At 43.0% G+C, this 26,212-nt stretch overlaps 1 protein-coding gene and 1 long non-coding RNA gene across 8 annotated transcripts in view; one reads left to right on the top strand and one right to left on the bottom strand.

Annotated features, from left to right (window-relative positions):
• Positions 1 to 26,000, top strand: part of LOC110836352 (protein O-mannosyl-transferase TMTC2) — a 745,449-nt gene extending 719,449 nt beyond the window's left edge. For 4 of the 7 annotated variants that reach the window (XM_087359005.1, XM_087359004.1, XM_087359006.1 and 1 more), the window contains 6 exons: positions 8,387 to 8,472; positions 11,455 to 11,699; positions 12,796 to 12,936; positions 14,579 to 14,663; positions 19,952 to 20,130; positions 21,587 to 26,000. In XM_087359005.1, the coding sequence (XP_087215131.1) occupies positions 8,387 to 8,472; positions 11,455 to 11,699; positions 12,796 to 12,936; positions 14,579 to 14,663; positions 19,952 to 20,130; positions 21,587 to 21,754 (904 nt within the window). In that variant the 3' untranslated portion in view covers positions 21,755 to 26,000. The remainder of the gene's footprint in view (positions 1 to 8,386; positions 8,473 to 11,454; positions 11,700 to 12,795; positions 12,937 to 14,578; positions 14,664 to 19,951; positions 20,131 to 21,586) is intronic. The other 3 variants (XM_087359008.1, XM_087359010.1, XM_087359009.1) reach the window with 3 other exon arrangements.
• Positions 1 to 26,212, bottom strand: part of LOC147872220 (uncharacterized) — a 94,554-nt gene that overhangs the window by 51,716 nt on the left and 16,626 nt on the right. The gene's annotated exons all lie outside the window — the stretch shown is intronic.

The following is a 26,212-nucleotide window of genomic DNA, read 5'->3' as shown; positions in this document are numbered from 1 at the left end:
CACGACTGTATATAAATCCTGAAAGTAAATCAGTCCCGTTACACGCCATGATGACCCTTAGGGGGAGAGGCGGTAAAGCTCCTACTCGTTCTTAACCTCGGCGCTAGATGGGGGGTGAGTCGTCAGCTTTACGTCTCGGTCGATTTACCCGCCGTAACCATTGGCCAGGAGGCTGGGAGGTGTTCAAGTTCCGATCATCCAGTCCACAGCCAGACAGAGGAACCCCGGTTCGTTTACGGCATCCTATCACTAAGAAACCACCCTCTTACGTGCTGGCATGATTGCTGTGTGTTCCAAAAGGCCTGTCTCAGAGCTTCTCTGATTCCGTGTGCCGACCGATGCAATCCATTCGTCGTCCGGTCCTGACTGTAGCCAGTGGCACCGTGCTTCGCAGTTAAGTTCTAATTGCTTAATGGTGTTAAGTAATACAATTTTACAGCTCTGATTCCATTTAAATTATTTTCATTGCCATTTGAGTCCGTGCACTGCCACGTTTTATTTGCTTTGACTGATTCAATAGCACAGATTAGCCCGCCAGCTGCGCGCATGCGTGAGTGGCCGACACAGGGCACAGTTCAAATGTCAACCGAGAGGAAAGAACGCGGACTGTGGAATATTTCGAGGAGGAAATGGCATAATGACTAGTCTTCGCACTACCAAATCACGGAGGACGAGATAGGCAAGGCATGCAGATTATGTGCATGTAGTCTGTTACCTCCTGCCTGGATCAATTTACATCAACACCTGGCGATTTGTCTATCAAGAACCGTCAGCTTAACCTTAATATTAATAACGATGTCCTTGTCTTCGAAGCTCCTGTCAGACTACCGTTCATGACTTCAGGGCACTAACCTAACCTGTCGACTCCGCTGAGTGCTAAAAGCAACCCTTACGTTATAATACGCGAAATTTTCTCGGGAATTCTGTTGACTGGACACAGATTAATTGGCAACTCCCACACTGTATATCATAGCAATAAAACTACCTGTAATTTGTACGCATTATGGCAGCGCGCAAGCTAATACAATTGCTAAGCTCTATTGTTTTCGCGTTTGTAGAATATGCCCCAGATACACTCGTCAAAATGTCGCCTCTGCTACAGGCGCTTGGGTGGGTGGGTGGGGGTTGATAAGTGGGCAGATTACAAAACCGAATTCATGTGGTATGGACCGTGAAATCAAATAATAAAAACTGATTGGTCTCCGAAGTGATCGTAAGATAAATTTCAGGTTCTCACGGTGACCAACCTAAAGATGAATTGTCTTCTGTGGCGTTGCGCCGTGTATTCTGGAAGAAGTACACCGACGTTTCAGAAAGACCTACATCTATTATCAGGGTTTATATTGGAAAATGTTTTGAGTACAATACCGAGAGCCTTCGCCATGTTGCAACGATGTAAAGAAACAGGGTTTTGAAACAAATGAAGTGATACAAAATAGGAATTAGCAATTTGTTAATCATTACAAACTTGTGATCTGAAATCTGTAAATCGTTGATTTAGCTTCTATGGTCTGAAGAGAACAAAATGCCATTATTTTGTGCACAGACAAAAAACAGAACATTGCTTTCGACCCCCCGTGTATGTGTGTGTGTGTGTTCCATTAAGTTGATTGGGACCAATTCGGCTGAACAGAACGTTTCAGTGAACGGACGAACACAAAAGAAGTCTGTCAGCTTATTTACAAGCGAAACGTGAATCTCACTTTATTTTCCCGCCCCGAACAATGAGGGCACAGTAATTTAAAATAACCTAACAGCCGTAATATTTAGTAATGGTTAGGTTAGGTTTCAGTTGAGGGCGGTTCACGGTGTCCGAAACTTCGATTCGTACAAAAGGCACATCTGCATAATTAACCTTCTGTTAATTTCATTCGCTTATGTTAGACGCTCGTAGTATAATAATTACATGCATCATCACAGGGTGGAGGAGGACCAAGCCTGGAATGGATTAATTACCTTGACCTCAAACAGAGTTTGTTGGCAAAGCTGGTAAACGATGGCTGTGGCTGTAATTATGAATGACGTTCATAAATCACACGGACAAGGAGAACTATGACCAAGCGGACAGAGACCATCAACGACGTCTGGACCTTCAGTCTTTGCATTCATGAAGTAGGAGACTGATTGGCTGCTTCGTAACATAACGATTTACAATGTTAGTAAGCCTGCAGGTTCCCTGGCTTTAAAATCAGGCTACACCTTTCGCTCTGACGGACTCAAATGAAACGTAATTCGTGCTGGCTTAAGCCCAACTTATCAGACACCAAGAATATGTTACAATTTGTAAGCAAAGCAAGTTTATGAATCACTGGAAGTATATAATCGTGTTCGTAATAAAACCGAATGCAACTGAGGAAAACATTGGAAACATTTGCTCGGAGCAGCATCCTTCATTACTGAGTGACAGACAAATATGTTCACTATTTTGTCCGGGTAGGCGTAATAATTCCTCGGATGGCATTTCTAACAGCTACAGAGGTTTCATGAATATAAATTTGCAATATTAAACGTGTTCCACAGTTAAGACGCTACTTTTGTTAATTGGAACGATTTCGCGTGTGAGGTATAACGGCAGCTGTGACCCCGACTTATCACGTCGCTTTTAAATCCGTGAAATTAATTCCGTTTACGGTTTTCTGACTTGGGACTAACGCCGATGTTATTTGGTAGAAGTTACGGAGTGTTTGGCCCATGTGATGAAGCCTCTGTAGGTCTCAGTAAGGGTCAATGATCTTGATACGAAATTTACATTTTATATTTATTTGTTCATGAAGGTATCAGGGATATAGTTTGGTAACAAATCATGAATTTATAAAGATTCTGTAGGCAAAAAAACATGTAAACTCCACGTTTTCTTAGCCTGTGCAGTAGAAGTTGAGGTAGAAGGACCTAGACGCTAACTCGAGGTCAGAGCGTCACGACGAGCTTCGTTTAATTAGTAAGATTAATAAGCTCTTTCAAAGCTCTGACACGAAGGGCCGTGTTATTTATTTCAGATGTGAACTTAGTTTTGCGGGGGGCTGTACTGAGGCTAGAGCTTAACACAAAGATAATTCTGTTTTTCAAGTTAACAGACGCCTGATGCTAATTAGTGGAATGGCTCCATGTGGGGGGGATTAGGGAGACCCTTTAATACCAGTTTTCCTGCCCTGTTATATTTATGTTATTATTCGATTGCAGAACCGAAAAAAGAGAGAGAGAGAGCGGAGTTGCCTAATGTACACCACTAAAGCATTTTGAAAGCTTTTCGAATGCCAGTGTAATCTGCTGTGCACGCGGAAAGCTAGTTATGAACACTGCATTGCTAATCTCAGGGCGAATAGAGGCGCCCTCCCATTTGAATTCAAAGCAGCGTCACAGACATCTCCGCAAGTTATCAGAATTACCGGATCTGCTGCTCTGGTCTCTCTCTCTCTATTCATCACAGAGCGAGGCTCGTTTGCTGCAAACCCTGAATACTTGCACTAAAAAAAATGGGAAAGGAGAACGTTTCTGTCATCTGAGTCTCAGTGCCTGTCTTAAATTCTTCCTAAACAAACTTTGTGTTATTCATCGCACTATTAAGTCATCCACTTCGCAGATTTCGTTATCAAACGCCGAGGGCGACAAACTGCTGAGCAAATATTTGGAAAGAAGTAGACCAACTAGCTGGTTCTGTTGGCAGAACGATGAAACAGCTCTACGCTACTTAATTTCTATATCCGATCTTTACATCAAAGTATTTTCCCCTCTCCTGTGCAAAAACCTAAACACACAGCCTACAGACGTGTGCATCTACTTGATTTATAAAGGCAAAACTCTCCTGTACACGCCGCGGTGGGACTTGGGTGGAGAGGTGGTATAGCTCCTACTTTTTCCTGACCTCGGCACTAGATGGGGGTGATTGATAAGCGTCACGCCCCGGCCGTGCTTTATCCCCGGGAAAGGATCCCGGTACCCATTGGACAGGAGGCTGGGTGAGCTCCAGAGCCGGTCTGGACGCAGGGGCTAGAGGAAAAATCCTCTGCCCCTTTCGGGGATCGAACCCGTTAATCCAGTGCGTGGTACTGATTGACCTAACCCTTCTCATCTCGTATTTGTTTTACGCGGGTGTGAAATATCGCCACTCGCCCTAAGGGGAGGATAATGTCTGTGCGTGGGAAGAACTCAACAGGAGGATAACGAAATCATCTTCATTTCTGTTCACCAAATTATCATTGTCGTTGCTGAATTAGGTAGGATGATATGGGCAGAAAGAAATCATACAGTATCTTCCTTGGTAAACCTTGAAGGGAGATTTAACATGGCTGACGCGCGAGTAACACTCCTGAACAGCGTGACGTCGTGAAGACTGAAATCATTGCTCTGCGCCCTCGTTTTATAATTCGCCTCATTCCCAGAGCAGTGCGCTTTGTGACTTAATGTCAATATCGAGGATTCTCATTACAGCCAGAAGTATCCTGTGATCATGCTCCCGATTTTCAGTTTGTCACGACGCTGTCTCCATTTTAAGTTCTGTAATCATTAGCATCAACGCTGAGCTCTTGTAATGAACGACGTCTGTTACACTGCAGGTACAGTCTAGTTTCCAATGTGCAACTTCTCTGAAGTTTGTTTTAACCACAGACCTAACGTACAGCAGGCCACATATTTGCTTTATGGTAGAATATGTCTACAGAGACCAACTGGTCTTGGGACTGGAGGCCAGTGGCCACTCCAAACTCACACGTTATCATTCTAATCGGGCTGACTAAAGTTTGGTCATATTAGCAGGTTCTACTGCAGTTTTAACATATTCCAGGTTTGTTTCTTCCATCATAGTGTTTAGCTAGACCATTCACGCACACGAGGCTTCCGTGGGACACGGCGAACACGTCAACACGGCGCCGAAATCAGAAGATTACAAATCAACATTTTCGCTGCAGTGAGATCCTCTGTGTCATTTGCCCCATTCACGTTGAATTAATTTCTCGCCGAACTTGTGTTTCTCAGCTATAATCTCATAATTTGCCTACGTCACGAGCCATCGAATTGAACTCGTCCTAGAGGAGCGATGTTCCTTCGATTGGTTAACACACACAGGGAGCTGGAAGAAAGATTTCATTTGGACTGGGTCCAGAATGCCTGAGCTAATTGGTTTCCAGGAAGATGACTCATGACTGCTTGGCTTTCAAAACTTTTTGCTGGCTGTAAAATGCAACTTCATTATCAGAATTCGTTGCCAAAAAAAAAACAAATTGTAAGTGATTAGTTCAAATGTCTTCGAGTTGAACTCACTATTCATGTTGTCACGCCAGAGCATTGGCTAGGTGATGATGGCCAGAAGTTGATTTGGAACGCGCCTACCGTAGACTATCTCTAGAATTCGCATTGCTGTGGAGTTAAAATGTTTTTGCTTTCCAGCGAAGCCTAAAGCTAATTACTGAAACGACCCCTTACGTAAAGAGGTTGAGGGAGCACCTCCTGAGAGGCCAAACAGAAGTGGGGCGTTCGGGTTTTATTCTCTTGGATCCTTGCAACTTACGTGATATCATTAGAGACGCTGTATTATGTTACAAGGCTGGCGATTATCAGATTCATTCGACCTGTATTATTACGTAGGTAATGTTCCTACATGTTGAGAACGTTAACTGTGTTGTTATTTCATACGCCAAGCGCCGTAATGAGTGTGAGCTTTGATAATGCTTCCCTGTAGAGTGCATATGCTTTTAAGTGGTCCAGTTTCTTCCGAGTTCTTGTCCTTTGCAGAGCACTGTTTGATTCTTTGAAGGCCTTTCTACTACAGATTGTTCCATCTGAAATGCAACCCCAATTACCACAGGATTTGTACGCTTTGGTAACATGAATATAACAAGACAAGCGAGCTACATTTACTTCATGTCTCTTACGAATAACTTACAGAACATCTTTATAGAAGAAGCTGAATATGTCCACCACGTTCTCAAAGAAAAACCACGCAGCCTCTCAGTGGTCCATGCGACTTTGGAAAGTGTTGTGGGGCCAGTGTTTCTGTTTAATGTTGTGTTTTGGTTCCTCTAAGTTTCGGAGGTTACTCAACTTTTTCTTTGGCAGATTCCCACAGAAATAAGTCTGACGGGGTGAGGTCTGGAGATCGCGGAGGCCAGTGGCCGCTCCCAACAAGCGGTCACCAAATAACTCTTGCAGTACAGTGTGGGTGGTCGCTCTGTCATGTTGAAGCGAAACGTCTCACCAGTCAATCTGTCCGACGCCGGACGTGTCCTGTCACAAACACTTTCTGTGCCTCGAAATTGTGTTGTCAGGTGAACAGTTGGTGCGTTGTCTTTACTAGACAGGACGCGCATTGCTAAATGCTTGTGGACACACCAAATTCCCGCCTTCCGATTTAATTCGTGTCGTAACACGAGTTGCGTTTTAAATGGTACACCCTGTGCATTCTTCTTTCCCATACAGGAAAATGGAACCCTTACCGGCTAATGATTATTAAAAATCATTATCTGGCCACTGTCTGTGTCCTTAATTTTTCGTATAATCCGGGGAACTTGAGGTTAGGTTAGGTTCCACAGAGCGCGATAAGTGGAGGTTACGTTAGGTTCCTGGATTCCGGGTTGTGACGCCTTGAAGTTTTGTGGGTGCTCACCAGCGTTCGGAGGAACGTGCCGTCCCCACGTTCCACCTGCAGCACGCCGCGACGTCACATCCCAGGATACCACAAACATCCTCACCGCCTTATGAACGTCAAAGTCACTAGAGCAGAATTACCGTAACCCGAAACAAAAGCAGGCTTTTCATCTAACTCGGAAATTTGTTCGGAAGTCTACTGAAGTTCTTATGTAATGTGATGGTTACGGTGATCTTGTCTGAACAGAAGTAAAAATGGCTCTACAAAATTTAATGCAGACTTGCCGTTTCGAGTTACACAGAGCTTCATCAGGTATTACGAACCATGTTACATGCAAAGAAATTGAAGAAAGACAACTCTGAAAATGCCCCTAATTGGTCTGTCTGTTTCCGTGTTAGAAACGCTCCTGAAACACACATTTAGAGTTCTCATGTCCAACAGACATCGTAGCTTCCCTGTAACTTCATATTCCGCGGTGGTAAGACAGCAGCCAGCTGATGCGTCCTTCCTGAACTGGGACCTGTAACCTCGCCTAGAAGCCAATTCCTGGTCTCTGATTCAGCGAAGCACATATTACTCTTTCGTTGGACAGTCGATATTAGATGTTCAATGCGTACTGTTCAAGAAGGAAGGTTTGCAAATAAAGCTGTCAAAGATGGATCGTAATGTCCTCGCAGATAAACAGATAAGCACACCGCTTTCAATTCGAAGCAGTCATTCGAAATTAACCCTTGCACGATTCTCAAGGTTTACTTAATCGTCTTCACAGACTTTGAATATGGAGTGCGGATTCGACATAGAAACCTGCGTGTCCCTTCTCCGCCACGTCGCGTTCACTCGAATCATTTTTCCGCGCGCGCGCTATGCCAGAATATTCAAAACGAATTTTTTCCACGGCAAAACTTCATGTGTGCTATTATTCCGCTTCGCTTCGTTTCACCGGACTCTGTGTAGAATTTAGGTCTTTAAGGTCTGCGGTGAACTTATCTTTCATTTTCATTAACTCTTTGAAGCCGAAGATCGCAAATGGTGTTTGAAGGTCTTGTACCTACCGCAAAGAGAACCATGCTTCATCCTTAAATACACTCTGTGGGTGAAATTCAGAATTATAAATTGTAGGAGCACGTTACAGCAGTTGTCACATGTCGCCATTTTTGTTCAGCATTTTATGTTTCCTATCGATCATAACGTACAGAATCCGAGCAGGTTCAAACGAGATCTCACATCGTGGTCCTCTGAGTGACGTCACCATCACCAAATTGCACGTGGGATGCTCCAAGAAACAGTTCAAAAATGATACTCGCTAGCTTGTAACTACCAATGATACATACACACCTATCGAAATTGCTGTTTTTGCCTTTATATATCTTTACAGGTGATTACCAATGTTTTCACTTCTACCCCGGAAATGGAGGCAGTATGTTTTGAAATCTCTTAAACCACATACGAGACTAGGGCAGTCGTGTCCAGTTTGTGTGCTCGAAGGCCACGGAAGATCGTCCCCCCCCCTCGGGGCGGATGGAACTCGACACTGCAGCGTCGAGTTCTGAGCTGTCTTCACTCGTCTAAGCACCGCTCTTTGTTTTACGACTACGTACGGTTTCCACGTGACCTTGAAGCATTCTTTAACTCTGAAGATGGCATCTGTAACACTATCGAGCGTTGAAACACCCTGTCTAATCCGCGAAAAGCAAAATTGTGTGGTAAACTGTGGCCATGTAACGCAGGGGATATTTCATACAGAGCTTAATTATTTGTTTTGGTGATTACTGAATGTGCGCTGTTGATAATTTATTTTCGTTTCAGGGGGATTCTCCTGCAAGGCAGGGAAGCGTACGAGGAGGCCATTCAGAGCTACCAACTTGCCATTAAGTACAGGCCAACACTCGCGTGTAAGTACACTCGGTCTCCCATTGAGGCGTTCGCAGTCACGTGTCTGTCAATTTGTATTCATAACACCACACACCCTTCAGCCGATGAAAAAGTAGTGCCAATACGTTCTTACGCGCTAATTATTCACAGTGAATTATTGTAAGTGCACGTTCAACTCAACCAGTTTTTCACTTTGTCACTCTTGGGTTTGACAGGACCGTGCTTGTTGTGACCTGTTCAATAAGTCGAAGTGAAATTCTGCTCTAAGACTGTTTACTAACACGTAATTCAAAGTGTGACAAGCCCTTATAAATTATAACGTTGTGAAATTGTTCATAAACTTAATACAACATGCAAGAATGTTCTACGACATTTATTTTGGTGTTCTGTCGAAATTATTCTGTACTTTTGCATGCTAAGTCCCTCCTGTCCTCAGAAGTCATATCTCTAATCTCTAACGAAGTTCGACTCTCGACGAACAGGTAAATCGAGCTTCTATTCTCATATGTATGTCGGCATGTTGGATGGCGTACGAATACCATTTGCACAACAGAAACTTTTTACGAGCTTAAAATATATTTCTACCGGGTCTCAAGATCGTATCCCTGTCGCACTGGAAACAGATGTTTTGCTTTTATGTTCACTCAAATGGCTGTTCAGACGGAGGCTCGTGAACATTTTCTGGTTCAGTACTGTCACGCTGGGTGGCGCCATCGTAGTAATCTGTTCTTACAGTATTTGTGACAGTCCGATTTTTCGTGCAAAGACCAGAAAATATACTGTAAGTTTTTATATAGACTTTGCGTTCTTAATTCTGTCACACTAACTGAAGCTCACCTCGTAAAAACATCCTTTACTGTCAAGTAATTCTCTGCTTCAGACTTACTCAGATGATATAATTACGTTTACTTCAGCATCTGTGAAATAGTAGACAACCCGACATTCCCCTCTCAGTCCGTCAGACCGCTTTAGAAACAGCTGCCTACCGTAACATCTCTCGATGTTTTAAAATTAGGTCCTATCACGCAGTGCTAATTTGGCGATGTAGCATTAGCAGAGATGGGTAGCCTGTAACCTAATGCGATTTAACAATTATTCCAGGCTGAAGGAGGGAAATATTTTAATGCGGTAATTCCACATGATGACGGCTGCTGCAGGAACTGGGCGAGGGGTGTGACGCGTCTCTCTTACATCGTGCAGCAGCTGGGAGAGTGGAAACAAGATGGCTAATGAGGAACTTTGGTTAAGGAGAAGTTGCTGTTTTTATGGAGAGATAGCAGAAAAGTGGCCGATGAGGGAGGAGAGTGATTCTGTGGGGGAAAACGCTGTCCTCTGTTTTGAAGCCCGCGGTCAACTTTAAATCCACTGCAGTCACTCAACTCATTAAGAATTCAAGGATTTCTTTAATAACTGTGACTTTCCGAAAGGTGAAAAGAATGCTTACTTCAGGCAGTTACTGTAATGTTTCGTTTCTTCAGGGAATACGTCACAGTTTCGAATGCAAATAAAAACTTGATAGAACAGGTCTAGAAGTTGAATAAGATTTCAAAATTTGTTATTTCAGTCTTTTTGTACACGTGCAAGGGTAATCGTTGAATGTTAAAATGTATTAAGTGTGAGCATATATCTTCACCGGATTAACACATATCATTTGAAGAAATATTTTGTACAAAAATGTTCTATTGTCTGGTTTCATTAAGATGAAGGCTTTGGAGTGACCGCTGCTTTAGCTGAACGCAAATAAAACACGAGCCCTGTTCTTTCTTATGCCCATATTTTACGTCTTTTGAAACACAATTCTCGTGCTATAAATTTTAGAATATTTTTATGAACAGCCTTCAAAAGTACCCAGGTAGGTGGCTTATCAGAAAGGTTAACTATTACGTAATTCTTGTACTGTGGAGGAAACATTAGGCACATATCAACAGATAACTCGATGCTTTTAAAACTCTGAAGCAACGTCACATCTCTCGTGCTCCAGACACGAAGGCCTACAGATCAACCAATCAACTAGTATCTGTCCTGACTCTAATGAAATGCCGTGCGAACAAGCTCCAAGCTACAGAGTGTCTTCGAATGACTGCAGTTCCTCAGTTCGACATAAAATTACGAGCTTTTTTGTGAAATATTAAAGTTCATTTCCGCGTTGACAAAAGCCAAAAACCGTCCTTACTTAGCCTGAATGCTCTCAACGCCCTCATTCAATTAGAATTGGTGGTTTCGCGCTCTTTAAAATTATGGGACAAAATTGCAGATCTTTTATCATTAAATTTACCCAACAGCCTGTTATGCAACCCACATGTTCAATAATACTCGCCATTTCTCCCTAATCCTGAGGCACATGAACCCAATTCACAGCGTATTTGAGATTCGTCTGAATGTTATCACCACCTACGCCTGGGTCTCATCCTCCTTCTACACAATTCCTTCACACGCCAATCCACACCTCTGTGGCACTCTTAGACTAACTCGGCGGTAGCTGGTTTGCTGCTGTAACAATCTGACCGTAGTACATCTGTCCGAGTCGGTTCGAAATTTTTCCAGATTCACTTCTATCACAACACGTCATGCCATTGTTTCGGTATCATCGTCAGAACATAAAGGTTGCCAGAACGTTCTTGTCTGAAATTCGGAGGAAAGTCACGTCCAATGTTGAAGGCTTTCTGTTTCGGCAAACAATGCCGATGCCATCTTCAGGGTGAATGCCACGACGAGTTTTTCGAAGTCGTCGCTAAGCGTTCCATCGCCTCTTCTAGTGACCACGCGATCAACTGAAAAGTTCTTCGTTGTCTTTTGTCCTCAGCCACGTGATCGTTGCATATTTTACAGCAGGGCTGTCCACAGTTCGTCCAACCTCCCATTACCAGAACTATATAAGGGCTTCACACCCCTTCAAAGGCAACAAAGTTGTTTGTTGAAACACTGGACAGACGTTCAACATTTGTCGCCCCAGTGTATGGGGGATTCTGTTGCTATGATGATGATTTGTGTGTTTCACGCAGTGGCACACCTGAACCTGGGGCAGCTGTTGGAGAGGAGAGGGCGCTACGAGGAGGCGATTTCCGTGTACCAACAGTGCTGGAGGCTGAGTGGCGCCGGTCTCAAAGACCCTCGCACTCACGAGAATACCAAGATGACCGCTCTTCTGAACCTCGCCCGCCTCTACACTGACCAGGGTCGCCTCCATATGGCCCTCAACGTGTACCTGGAAGCTGCGGACAACATGCCCGAAAATTACGCGTCGCAGGTGAACTAAGAGTAGAAACAAAATTTTTCAGAAGCCTTTCGCCGCCAACCGTTGGTTGTTCCTTACTCAACACCAGGGCCTTATGGGAAATTAGGGGTTACGAGAGCCACTCTGGACCTCAGTGGTCAGTGCTCCTGTTTTGTATCCTGGAGGTCCCGGCTTCAAATCTCTGCCACTGACACCGACTGTCCTAAATCAGGTTCACTGTGGTTGTAAATCCTTCTGGCATACGCTGAACAGAGCATTAAATTTGGCAATTATTAATACATTGATCGTTGCATCATTCGTCATTGAGATGCTGATGACGTCATTAAATGTCAGTCACAATCATTGAAAACTACGCTGGTTGCAATTCGCTATACACGAACTGTACCTGGTCTCTAAACAAAAACTTGGGAGTACATGGAAATAATAATTTGTAACGTATAACACAAAGCTATGGCTCAGATAATTTGTTAGGACGGAAAGAGGCAACTTTTTATGTCCAGGACAATATAAAGCATTTGGCGTACGTTTACTGAGGCATTAAAAACATTCCTGTTTTATAAAGGACTAATTGAAACCAGCAGCTGCTGTTAATACTTGATAGCATACGGCGCTTAGTTTTAATTTGGAAATGTATTAGGCTGCTGATTAATTAACTAATGAATTAGTTAACGCAAATTTCCTCTGACGCGGACAGTGACGGTGAAACACCGTATAACACTGTATACCCTTGTTTATTTTACAGTAACGCACCTAGTCAAGAGATTATGAACCTCATTCAGATTGAGACAGTCGGTTCAGTTACCCTGATTAACACATTTCGTGTCTTTCCTCAGAACCTCTATGAAAATACTAGAATAGCACCCTGAAGTAGCCCACTCGTCACAAGCGATTCACATTCGCCCTAGCGGAAGCTACAAACTGAAATTGGCTCCAGGGAGTTTGGTCCTTCTTGAGAAATCCGTGTTCGATCCGGTGGTCAACACGTTCTTCGCCTTTCGTGGTCTCCGAAGGCTTGTTACCGCGTTCACAGGAGGGCATCCCCCCGCACCCCGTCAGCTGTCACCTGTCCTTCCAGCACCCACTGACCGCGCTGCTTGCCATCTTCCAGACGGTGTTCACGCTTCTGGGGGACACTTACTCGAGGCTGAACCACGACCAGGAAGCAGAACGGTGGTACCAGGCGGCGGTGGAGGCCGAGCCGGACCACGCTCAGGCACACCTCACGTACGGCACAATTCTGGCCAGAAACGTAAGTCCTCGGTTTGAATCTCGGCAGGGACACCTGTATCGCGGACCACGATGGCATGCGGGCTGATCCCGGGAACGGATAGGGAATCCAAAATGGCTCAGAGGTCCGGCCAACCTCTTATCCGAAGTATATCTGAGACCCCCGGGAATAAATCGGACGGGGCGTGAAGTTAAATTCTCGCCTTAATTTAGTCCCGAGGTTTAGAATGTGTGGACGTCCACGCCACTCCCCCATACGCCTTCAGAGATGTGTTTAATGATAAAGGGGAGACTGAACAGACGAAGGCGTACACTTCCATCGGAACGAACCCTGCTTTACTCTCACAGGTCGTCGGCCGAAGCTTGGCTTGATGGTAAATCTGTTACAGCAGTTTGGTACACGTAATGCATGTTGTACTAGGCTTTCTGAAAACGTCGCTCCTTCCACTGTCCACCTGTGGTTCTTCACTTTGTGTGTGCGAATTCAATCGTAAATTTACTTGGTAATGCTTGTAATTCCATTCGCTGTGTGGCTTTAATTAGACGGGGCAGGTACGAAACGTGTTCGCATTTTGTGTTTGTGGGCAAAGGACGTATGAATTCCCGGTAATATCAATTTTAATATTATCATCCCACCATAATTTTACGTGCATTCATTCCCCAGTTCATTCCATCCTCCTTTCGTTGATCGCGCTAATATTGATCTGTGATGGGTACAAATTAAAAAAGCTCTTCATTACGCAGTCTTCTTCAAGTTCCCATTTCTCCCTTCCGTCTGGGCGGAAATATTCCCGTCAGCTCCCTCTGCTCAGACACTCTCAGTCCATTAAATTCTAAAGGGTTTTGACGACTGTAGTTTACACTTAAAATTATTTGTTTTCAGGACTTTTTCCATCGTCTGTTATGTTTTAAAATTCACGACGTTTCGGAGGCTGGTTCTGTCTCCGTCTTCAAGTGAGAGGTACCAACTCTGTTGGGTCCCTTAGAAAGAGTTACCCTAAAAATCGCAAATCAGATAATATTAAACCATGACCCTTTAAAATCTTTTACATATGTTCAAGTCATTGCTCCTTATTCGAGTAACAGAGTTTATTATGACCGGCGCATTCACACTCCCCGTGGCTCAAAAATCGCCCTGACGATGGAGGCACTCAGTAACATAGCTCGTGACTCCCTGCGGTTCGGTTCCGGACAGTGGCAGGAATTTCCCTCCTTTCTTCACCGCGTTCAGACCGACTCGGGGTTTCGGCCAGCAGCTTGACTCATGATGGAGGCAGCAAGCACCTCTGAAACGTCCGTAAACTACACGGCGCAACAACCCAGAACACAGCCATCTTCAGACTCACCGTCGTAAAAACCTACGATTTTTTTTAAAAAAATTATGTTTCAATAAAGTTTGAAATTGATTAAAGGTCTCAGATTCGATAGCCGAAATAACATCTCGAGTCATTCAACTCGGCTTCCTACGGGAACATTCGAAGATTTCTGGACATTTTCTTTCGTTGTTACGTTGATTACGGAACTGAAAGCTAAACTTTTCCGTCAGAGAACCCTCGATTGTGATACGAGTTACGGTGTCACGTCTTAATAATTTTAAATATCAAAATTAACATAAGAAGTGTCTTCAAGACTTGCTCTGACGTCAAGTGTCTTTGTGTCCACAGAAAAGCCGAGCTATCGAAGCCGAACAGTGGTTCCAGAAGGCCACAGAGCTCGCTCCAAACGACCCTACCGTCTTCACACATTTCGGTAAGACGGAGACACCGACTGCGTTTATAATTCCCTAAGAGTTTAAATCCATGCCACCGGATGAATATGAGGAAAGGTGTACTCCTGCTTGGAGTACACGTTTCTTGAAAATGTGTTCTTTCTAATTTGTCATATTCTGTTACGTATTCAACATATAAAAATATCTCAATTAATTTACTCTAGACCTTACGTGGTGCAGATTTTACAGCGTTGTCACACGTCAGCTGCTTCATGATTATATTTTGAGCTTTATGTAAAATATGGTTTATGTTGCATCTAGCAAATTTTGTTGAAATCCGTCTAGTAGTTTCGGGGGAAAAAAATATCTTATTACGTTACAAAGTGTAAAACGTCCGGCGCGATCACCACAATTTAACCTACGACGTTTACGAATGGCTGTGTAAGGCTGGTGGTAACCAGAAACCACGGTTTGTTGATTTCTTCAGTATTAAGTATCACCTGTCGCGGTGAGAAACTCTTTTAATTTCATTAAGAACCAGGACGGGTCCTTCCGATTAACAAATGCAGGATAAATTTCGAATCGCAATATCAGAAATAAAATCTCGTGTTTAAATACTTTTCAGGCAAAATCAGTGCCAGATATCTCACCAATAACTGGTTTTCGTAAATATATTCATCGAGTGGCTAAGACGTGAGCCTGCTCGCAACAGGAGGGCTGAGATTGTGAACGCCGTAATGAAGCTTAAATGAAAGACAAAACATTCCTGAGCTAGTTGAGCGACTGTTGACTTAAGACGAATAAATACGCTCCATAAACCTACTCGGTTGCTTCACAAAGTAACGTCGAGTTTATAAATGGTAATTCAATGTGCATAAATTTGTTTGACGGGAGAACAGATTCCACTTTTATGAAGTTCTGATCGTAAGTTTTTATGCAGTCCAGGGGTCATTTTCCTCCGTGAGCAGAGAAAGCCGCGCCATCTTACGCCCGTAAATTGTCGAGTCGCCAAGACGACTTCATATCTGTCGATCACGCGAGAGGAATACGTCGTCAGACGCCGAGTTCTCATACGACCCGGGCGTCCGCTCCCAGCATGGAGTCGAAACTGACATTGCCCGTAGACGTGATCTCTGAGAAGTCCACGTGTCTGTCACAGCGCTAATAATCACGTAACGTGTTCAAATGCTCCGACTTCCTGGCGTCCTATTGGTTCCTGATATTATGGCGACAGGTTCGAATGTTGATGAAAGTTAAAGTGTGGATAAGACATCAGTGGTTGCGAAACGAAGCCCAGTACACTCCACGCTAAAACATTGTTTTGCTCCCAAAAACCACACTCAGAGAACGAAGAATTTGGTCACTTGTGTATCAACTTTTTGTAAACTCACGTCTAAATAGCACAACAGACTTAAGATTCTACAAATGGCGCACTCAGACACGTAAAATGTAGTGGAACATTTTTTGACGTGATCTGCTCTTCGCTTGTTCAATCAGTTAACTATATTTTTCGATTACCGAGGTCTGTTAGTGCTTCAGATTTTCAAGTTCACTCACTAAAAACCACCACTTTGATTTCTGATACGTATAAAACGAATGTATGTCGGTAGCTCTCCCACATCTGTCACAGTTTCAAAAGATCAGTTACTGTACAATTAATAATTATAAAACTTGCCCTAATCTTTCCAGCATAACGTTTCGCTATAGCTTAAAACAATGTGACTATCGTTGTCCGTTCTTTTCATAGGGGCACAAATCCTTTGCAGATTCCCTCTGTCTCCTCATTTCCCAGTCCCAGAGTTCCCGTTTAATTCAATTAATCCCTCTGTTCCCCAGTTTATCGTAATGCCAAAGTACACGTTCCATTACAGCATGAAGGATTATCGTAGAGAAGGTTTCTCTTTGTGGTTTTGGATTAAATGTAGACAATAACCATCTACAAACAACAGAAAAAGATCTTGTGCTTTTATCGTCGAAATATATTTTATACGTGTCATATATTATGGTGAATATTATTATAAAATTACGTATTTCTGTATCTGAAAAAAGTGACGTACGTAAAGAATAATTACCCTGTGGTAAGTATCGGTAATCGCTGTTGTATCAGACACCAATCAACATCGATAAAAGTGGTCTACAGATTAATAAATAAAACAATAAATACTAAAATATTTATTAAAGGAAAACAAATGAGTAGTACAGTACTATCTGCATTAAAAGCAAGAATTTGATCAAAATTAGCTCTAGCAGCCACAGTAGTCATCAGCGTAATAAAATCCAACCAAATTGCCTGAGGAAAATGGAGCAGGAAAATAAACTCACGGTTACGAGAAATAATTCAACGTCAAATTTTTCCGGAGTTATAAACAATAACCAGTTTTCCAAAATCAGAAATGACAGTGCAATTTTTTTTTATTCAGGAAACCATAAAACCACTCTCGGCAAATGTATTATCAAAAACAGTAAAACAGAGATAAAAATGGAATCTGTAGAAAAAGGAATCCGGAACCACTCTTCATAAATGCGCTTTCGCCTAACAAAATTACGGAGTCACATAAAACTGTTCGTCCTGCTATGAAATGGCACTGATCTCCTACATACAGATTTTCCAACTTTAACCACGTTTCTTAATTTCCATATTACCATTACGAATGCCTTAGTCCAAGTCCTCCCATCCAGCAGAGCGTCTAATTACGATCACAGCACACAAATTTCCTTATTGGCTTAAGTAACATGTGCACCAATTTGCCAACTAATACATAATGCGAGACCTTCTTCGCCGTGGCATTACGTAAATTTAAGCGAACGATCCACTGAACAAATAATCGATGTAATAACGTAACAGCCACGCGAATATACTTCTCTCGTAATTCTTACTTCTGTTTGCTTGGCAGTAGGTGTCTCTGCCTGTCCTGTATTATCAGCAATACTTCAGATAAATTCTGATGGTTATTATACTATATGATTTAACATATAGTAACACTCTAATTTTAAAGATTTAAAACTAACTCTGAAATTTATAATCGAAAAAGAAGCATCTTTATAAATCTCACTGTCGAAAGAAATCACAGAAAATTACAGACGCAAGACATTAAAACGCGGATCTTCTTATCTCTGTGAACACGAAATGTCCAAGTATTGAACTGTATTGCTACAAGACCACAAGCAGCTAGATCGATACAATCCCAATATAATTAACCAAATACGACGCTCAGAGTGAAAACATAAATAGAAATTTAAGCCAGTCCGACTCTAATTATGCAACATTCACGTGTTTTTATAAAGAAACCAGGGCTGCCCCCCAAAAAACAACTAAAAAGTCTACACTCTTTCCGCTGAGCTATGTCCCACAAGATCACCTGACTTCAACTCCTCTCCAATTTCATTTGCTGACATCTGTTGGTCGGTTCGTGTAGCTCACGTTGTCTGCTCATGAGTTTATTTTGGTTCTCATAGTAAACGGAGAATTTTCCACTGTTGGAAGAGTAGAATTTTCGCAGCGATGATTTCGTGCGTTTACTTCCGAGTTAGGAACCACATTATTAAATATTACTGAGATACCATTCGTTCCCTTGAAATGTTAAAATGGCGTTGTTACATTCGTAACACGTGTGCTGAAGTCATCCCATCGCCGTGATGCAGTGAAGGACCTTCAGTTCGAGCCCCCTCGCATCAATCTCCGTGGCAGGGCGTACCACCTGTGCCGGGCAGCTGTCCGTCACCACGGTGAGATTTGTCTGTCGCACTGTTACCAAATTCAACTTCCGGTGCGCCACGTCATCATTAATAAAGAGAAATGAGTGTTCACGGCGCGTCACCTTCCGGCCAGTGGCCTGACGATAAATTGCAAATCATCTGACGTACCGCGATGTTTCATCCCTAGAGAACAACCGGTCCAGTGAGTTGTCCACGTGTCCATCCGGTTGCATTCACTGGTTATCAAGAACTGAGACGTACGCGGCGAGAGAATTTTGGAAATGCTTGGCAGGATACATCAGTTTGGTTTTGCTGGTGAAGCCATCGGAAACACGTAATTTGTTAAGAGCCCGGATGTTTTCTGTTCACTACATAACAGCATTCGTTTGTCTTTTTAACAAACTCTGCCGCGTTTGCACAGAGTAAAATAACATTTTGAGACGAGGCGGCAGACAGTTACGCCGTGTTCCAAGTGCACTTCAGACTGAAGTTCTCGGAACCCCTGGGAGTGTCGGGCGAGTGACGTCGTAATATGAAAAGCAAACACAGTATTACTGTCGCTGAAGCTTGGAGCCCAGATCCTCAAGCTTTCAGCTCCTGCAGCCTTTATCCGTTTCAAATAACTCGAGTCGCTTTATTGGCATGGAAAAAGTTCGTCTCTAGGTTGGTTCTCATGAATTTTACTGTGACGAGGTTCAACACTGTTCAGAAGACGCCCCATTTGAATCCCGGACTTCTAGATGCGCTGGCCGAATGCCAGGACAGTTCTTTGCAACAGACAATGTTCTCCGATTTTATAATTCCCTTTTCCCTTCCAATTGATGACACAAGATCACAATTTCTGAAATCGAAACCGCTGTGTAATCGTGCGATATGAATTAAGAGCTCGTCATTTCTGATTTATAGTCAGGAGTCACTCGGATAGAATTTAAAGACAATTCGACGATCCTGAAGAAGTTCTTGGAACATTTTCCTTGAACCTCCGATAAAATATCCGACAAAACTACGAGAAATGGCGAGAATAATTAATGTTCTCCAATCCTTTCGGCTCGCGTGTGCCCACTCGAAGGAACAAAAAAGTAGCAACAAAGTTCAGTAAACTGAGAGACAAGTAACAATTATTTGTAGCGCCATGTTTTTTTTCTGATAACGCGATAATATGTGAAGGCCTTCATTTCTTGAACGTAAAGTAAGGACTCAGTGAGACTTTTTTATTTACTTCAAAATTCCTCATCACCAACATCTATATCACCGATATTGCTTTTTCGCCATCAGCACGGACAATACCATCTTAAAACCTTCGTTCATTAGTATAAGACCACTCTATCGGTGTGAAACATATTCGTCATCGCCATAGTAACAGCAGTTCGAAGACAGATCACATCATTGGTCGAAACCTCCACTCATTCTTGTTGTCGTCACCAAGTTGCAAGGTTCAAGGCCACGGGAGGATTCCCCCCCTTTACCGCGGGGCTCCAAGTCAACAGCACAGCGTTGCCAGCTCTGCTGAGATGCGAGTTCCGAACTGTCTTTACTCGCCTGGGCTCCGCTCTATCGCCGTGACCTTGAAGCCTGCAATTCGGCGACGGCTAATGCAGAAGACGGATGGCGATCGAGGCTCCGTGTGTTGCAGGTCAGTTCCTCACACGGCTGGAGAGGCACGCCGAAGCTGCGGCGCAGTACTTGCGAGCTTTGGAACTAGGGCCCGCACAGTACGATCTCGTTGTGAGGGCGGCCACTTCGCTGAGACAGTCCGGGAACGGTGAGCGCGCAGAACACTTCTACAGAGTAGCAGCGGAGCTCAGACCTCAGGTAGCCTACACATGACGTGCGGGGCCTCCGACGGACGATGTCCTCACTGTCCCTAGCGACGAGACGGAACCACGTTCACTTCCGACACAGCCGATCCCCACTGGTTATAGTTCCGGGTCGTGGAGTACTCGAAACATCTATTTTCTCTGCGTCTTCGCGTTAATCGCACACTCTGTGCTTTTCTTGTATGTTTTTGCGACAACGAAACGAGACTGGTAATGCACCCAACAGTTCCTGTTAACTTTGTCATTTAAAGTCTCGCGAAGTCTGATCCGGGTTTCATGGGACATGGACCTACAGACCTGTGGTACGTTTTGATCCCTTTCTGTCCTCAAGTCAGTGATGACGTCAACGCTCAAGCACATCTCTTGCACATGCGTGGATTCTCAAGGCACATCAAATTTATGGGCACATTTTAGTTATTTACTCTAAGGTTGGGAAGCCTGAGGGGAAGAGACCACTGGGGAGACCTAGACGTAGATGGGAGGATAATCTCAGGCGGGATCTATGGGAGATAGGAGTTGAAGGAGGCTGGATTTTGTTGGCCCAGGACAGGGTCCAGTGGAGGGCTTTGGTTAATTAGGTGATGAACCTTCGAGTTCCGTAAGCCATCTGGTTGGTTGGGTCCACTATTTGGGAAACCTGAGGGGAAGAGACCGCTGGGGAGACCTAGACGTAGATGGGAGGATAATCTCAGGCGGGATCTATGGGAGATAGGAGTTGAAGGAGGCTGGATTTTGTTGGTCCGGTGGAGGGCTTTGGTTAATTCGGTGATGAACCTTTATATTACACTGCATTGAAGACTTGTCTTCAATTTTATGTGTCAATAGCCTCTTATTTCGTCAATATAATTTTTTGTCTTGATGAAACATAATCGCTTTGTGACTGTACTAAACCTTACTCGTCTAGCTGTAAACAATTTTTTTTGAATGTTTATCTTTTTTAACTGTTCGTTATTTGTTAGGTGTATCAAATACCAGTGAGCCTTTTAGACGTTGAATGAAGTGATTTTCGAATTTTTCGGTGCAGACCTATGTTCAAGTTCGATACATCCTCATTAAGGATTTAGAATATCACATTTCAGCAAAGCCGTTTTGTCTTAAGTGGGTCATACAGGCGGTTACGTCGAATGTAACTTAAGTAGGGATGTTCTTAGAAGCATCTAAGTGACATCTGCTTATCACGTTAGGCACGTGGACGTAACACATTGACACAAAGATACGGTAGCATGTCGTTCTTTTAGTGGGTAAAAAAGACAGATGAAATTTGAGACCCAATGCGAGATCAGTCATGTCTTAACTTATGTTTGAAAGAATTGTGGGTTTTGTTGTAACGATTTCAAAACATATTGACCCTGAACTGAAAGTAATATAATTTTAAGCCAATTTCTTAAATGAGATAAATGATTTAATATGCTTCAGTGTGCTCTGTCCTGTATGTTTGATCTCGCTTTTAGGAGGCAAATAGTCACCTCAACCTCGGCGCCATGTTACACATGAACGGGAAGTTAATGGAAGCGGCCACTTCTTACGGCGAGGCGCTGCGACTCCAGCCAGATGACGTCACTACATTGTCCAACATACACAAGCTCCACAACCTGGCGAGCAAGAGAGGGATGACGTGACGTCACACAACCCCCCCACCGACTGAGCAACGTGGGAAATAATCGTTACTTAATTTGAAGGAACAGTTATACGATTTCTGGATCGTTAAGGGCGGACAGGTCGTCCAGACCGCAAGCTCTGTTGTTCCTTATCGCGAGAGTTCTCTTGAAGATGTGATAAACACAGGCCCGCCTGTGTACAGCATCCCTAATTACGAATCTGTGTAATCGTCTAACTTAACGACGAATTAATAACCACAAGTTCGACAGATCAGCTGGTTCTGTTACGAAAGCGTTCGCACGGAGAATCGTGAACATTTGTTAGGCCTATCACTTGGTTCAAGGAGACCGCGGAGATGAGGAGAGGATCAGAAAATTATTCTTCACTTCGTGGCTTCGTGAAGAAGATTAATGAGTCATCGTCTGTTTCTGAGATTGTCATTACAAAAACACGACGCCCTTAAAGCGAGCAAAGGAAGGAAGATTAAAGACCATGTACTCAGAAAAAGAGACGATGACCTTGGCACTGTATATTCAAATATATTTTCACATTCTATAAGCCGTATTATGATGGTAATATGTGTCTCAATTTACATTTGTGTTGTGATGCTTTGTCATTATCGCAGCCACAGACACAAGACATCCCCAAACGTACAGACAGCTTATTCATATGATTTCTCTTTCGTATTTTCATATACTTTATATGCGATAAAACATCCGAATTGCGATTCAGAAATTATTTTTGTTCTCCAATAACAAAGGATTTTCGAAGAACTCAGTCGTAAACGAGTGTTAACCGATTACGTCAGTACAGCTGTTGTCACGTAGTGACCCTACGCCTGTGTGGACTTCGTCTTACGCGGTTGACGTTTCGTCTTGAAGTCACTGCGGGTTCACACAACCACGGACGAGAAAATCATCCACGCGGCGCTGGAAACAAATTCCGTTCAGCAAATGAATTTCAATGTCTTCGTTCGGGGTCTTTAATTCTGGGTCCTCCTACTAATATTTAACAACGCTGGTGTCACACTTCTCGTCTGAGTTTCTTAATTGTTAAGTATCGTGCTCTTCAAAATTCATTTTAAATCAAGATAACTTCCAGATCGTAAATTTATATAGATCAATGTTGGTTAGCCCGTTCGCCTGCGAGATAGGCTGCCCGCCGCACAAATGCGAGAGACGCAGCAACATTGCGCATGAGCAGGCCTCACAGGACACAGACTTCAATGAATGGACCTTCAGAGTGCACACGAGGTATTTCTCCTGTGGTTAGCACTCCCAGGTTAAAATATCGGCCCGCACATCTGCCATCGTGACTGACGTCCTTCTACGTTTTCCTCAGATGCCAGTAGACTACCTTAAATCAGGCCACGACAGCTTCCTTACATAGTCTAAACTCCGTAGATGCTTCAGAACGCGTTGTGTTAAGGCTTTGACCGGGGTGTTAAATCTTATGTGGTACCGCCTGATTCGACTTCTAATGGTTAAGTGAAGTGTTTTCTTCGCGGTACGGTCTGGATTCGTAAATATTATGAAGACGAGCTTCGGCTTCAAAGGGTTAACCAGCTGATTTTCGTAATGGTGAGGTGTAGTGTTTTCTTCGCGGTACGGACTGAATTCATAAATAATATTCAGACGATCTTCGGCTTCAAAGGGTTAAGGGACTGACTCATTACAATTGGTATCCACATTGAATACTAGGAATCCGACGACGGCAGTTCATGGATCGCGAAGTCGGGAGTCGCCCTTCAACTTCCCACCAGGTGCCACGTCCCTCTGCCTGTTTCATACATCGTCAGCCCTTCGACGTTACAGACTTCTTTTTGGCGATGTAACGTGTATATTTTCCACGTGTCATCCTTGGTCAATATCGGTTAGCGCAGAACACACTTTGCTTCTGTTTAGAATGTTAAATGGTTCTGCAATATTGCTTCGTGAGTCAACGCTTCTTATACGTGAAGATCGTCCTTGAGCCGAAACGTCTAGTGTAGAATAAAAGCGACAATACTTCGATGCTGATAGTGTCTTTGACGAATATCTACGATTCAAATTTCGTAAGTGATGATTAAGGCCTTTCTTTAAATATGCATCTGCTTTACGTGAGTGTTATTAATTTAAATATACTATATTAATTGCAGTATTTCTGGAGAGCGAAATATTTGTAGATTTGTCGTGACATTTGAATTCAGACGGTGATGAAATTAGACGATTATCTGTAATTCTCTTTGATTCCGCTAGGAGGAGGACTGGGCGGGCAATAACGAAGAGAACAAATGAATCACGTTCAGTCGGTCTGTCTTTGAAGATTCCGATCGCGTAATGTTCTTTCCAATGCAAGAAAAGAGGGATACCACCATAAATTAGATCGGGTTACTTTTATTGCCTAGGATTCCATAACGCATTGAATTCTCGGTCCTCGAAGTAGCTCGATTTTTTCAAACGACCTAAACTGCATACTCGGATGCCTTCGGTTGAACGCCATCTTCAGCGTAACTTTTCGAAATCCGGTTGACTGGTTGTCGGTATGAGACTCTAAACAGCAACCGGTCCCGCTGTACGCCATGTAGGCGCTGGGGGGGAGAGACGGCGTAGCTCCTACTCGTTCTTAACTCCGGCACTAGATGGGGGTGAGTGGCCAGCGTCACACCCTGGCTGCCCGTTCCAGAGTCCTGACAAAAATCATTTCAGCAGTTCGTGTTTCCGCTGTGTTATTAATGTGTTCGTACGTCCCAAGAGGGCACATGGGAAAATCGAAAACAAACTTAAAAATCATTTTTAAAAGCCTACATTTTCCCTCTCACTTGGTTTCCATTTGCAATTCAAACGACGACACTGAATGCGTAACAGACGTCGTGAAACACTTGCGTCCACACTCTGAGTCCGATGACAACATCAACCAAATGAAATAAACTTCGGAAAATTTCTCGTTCGCTTTCGGTTAGTAAGTACCGCGATGTGGCATCTTATCCCACGAGTTTCATTCAAACACTCAGACAAACCCAAATCGTTCGTGGGATGGAATTCGACATTTTTAATCGCATGTAACATGATATTTTATTTCCTGAATATATATTTGGTCTTCCTCCCGCCTTGAATGTAAGTGTCGACGTTTCTGTCGATTTCCCTAGGCTTCAAAGTCTGATAAAGTTAAAGTACTTAGTTCTATGGTTGTATTAATCAGATGGGTGTGGTTTCACTTCTTACGCAAAGTGGCGTCGGAGGAAAACGCATCTACGGAATAAAAATATTAAGTAAATTGAATGAAACAGTGATTATTCACAAGCGTAACTATTTGAGATTTCTGAAACCTGATTTTCTTTAAATGACTTTACGTCAATTTTTGTGATTGCTATAATAGATGGCCTAATGGCGAAGACTTTATGAAAACTGCGTTTAACAACGAAATTTGTGAGCTCCTGAAAGGTTTAACTAAATTACAACTATTATATTCGTAAAGTTTAAAGTGTGAACTAAACTTTTAAGTCAATAACGAAGATTACAACTGAATTAGTGACAGACGAAAGCAAATTGAACGGACAGAGCTGTGAGAATATAAATAAATGCGTATATATAAATATATCACGAAATTCATGTATTTCAGAGACGTTGTTCCTTATTAAAAGATACTGAAAAATATGTAAAACAGCCTTTTCGCCGATCCCTAGGGACCATAAGTATTCTTTTACATTGTCCATAAAATGGAGAACTTCTGTGCAATCTTTTTTGAGATACGGAGGATTGTCCTCCTGTGGAGATTCGGCGATCACCGTGTCCTCAGATCGAAGACAACCCAAGCAATCGCTGCTCCAACATCAGGAATGTTAAGATGAGAAAAAGTTGCTATAATCTGATTTTGCCTTGCGGACGAAATTAAAAAATCCAGTTTGCATAATCTTAACACCCCCTTCCCCGTTCAAACCACGTCCAACGCTGCTTCTATTATATTACGTATATAAATGTGATTAAAGCAAATCTATAATATTACAAATATATCGTATATTTCCAGCTGAAATTATATGCATTACTCTGTGTGACAGATATCGAGTGTACATTTAGCTCTTGCTTACGAGTGCAAAATCCGGCACCGCGTGACTTCCGGTGCTCGTGTTATCATCTTGCTGTTTCAGAGATCGCAATTTTGTGTGTTAGATGAAAATTTGGTCCGGACGGCAAAATCAGTAGTATCGTTTTTTACATGTTAACGTTAACATAATTAAAACTGTGTAAAACTAATTGTGTTTGCAGTAAATGATAAACAAATACATCACTCACTGGTCTCCATCCTCTTATTTCCAGCTTCACTCTACCAACATATTATTATTATTATTATCCCATCTATTCACCGTTTTACAGGGATTTACTTCTAAGTACCAGAGAAACCTTGCCCCTGAGGTACACAGCGCAGTGGCTATTTCCGAAATACATTTTGCTTTTAATACGTGTTACATGCATTGAAGCCACGGTGGTCTAGCGGTTAGA

This window comes from Zootermopsis nevadensis, unplaced genomic scaffold, assembly GCF_977971745.1.
Source record: "Zootermopsis nevadensis isolate Lab colony 2312 unplaced genomic scaffold, Znev_1.0 Znev_ptg000030l, whole genome shotgun sequence".
NCBI classification, from domain to species: Eukaryota; Metazoa; Arthropoda; class Insecta; order Blattodea; family Termopsidae; genus Zootermopsis; species Zootermopsis nevadensis.
Note: the sequence above shows the minus strand (reverse complement) of the source record. Positions and strands in the feature narration are given on the sequence as shown.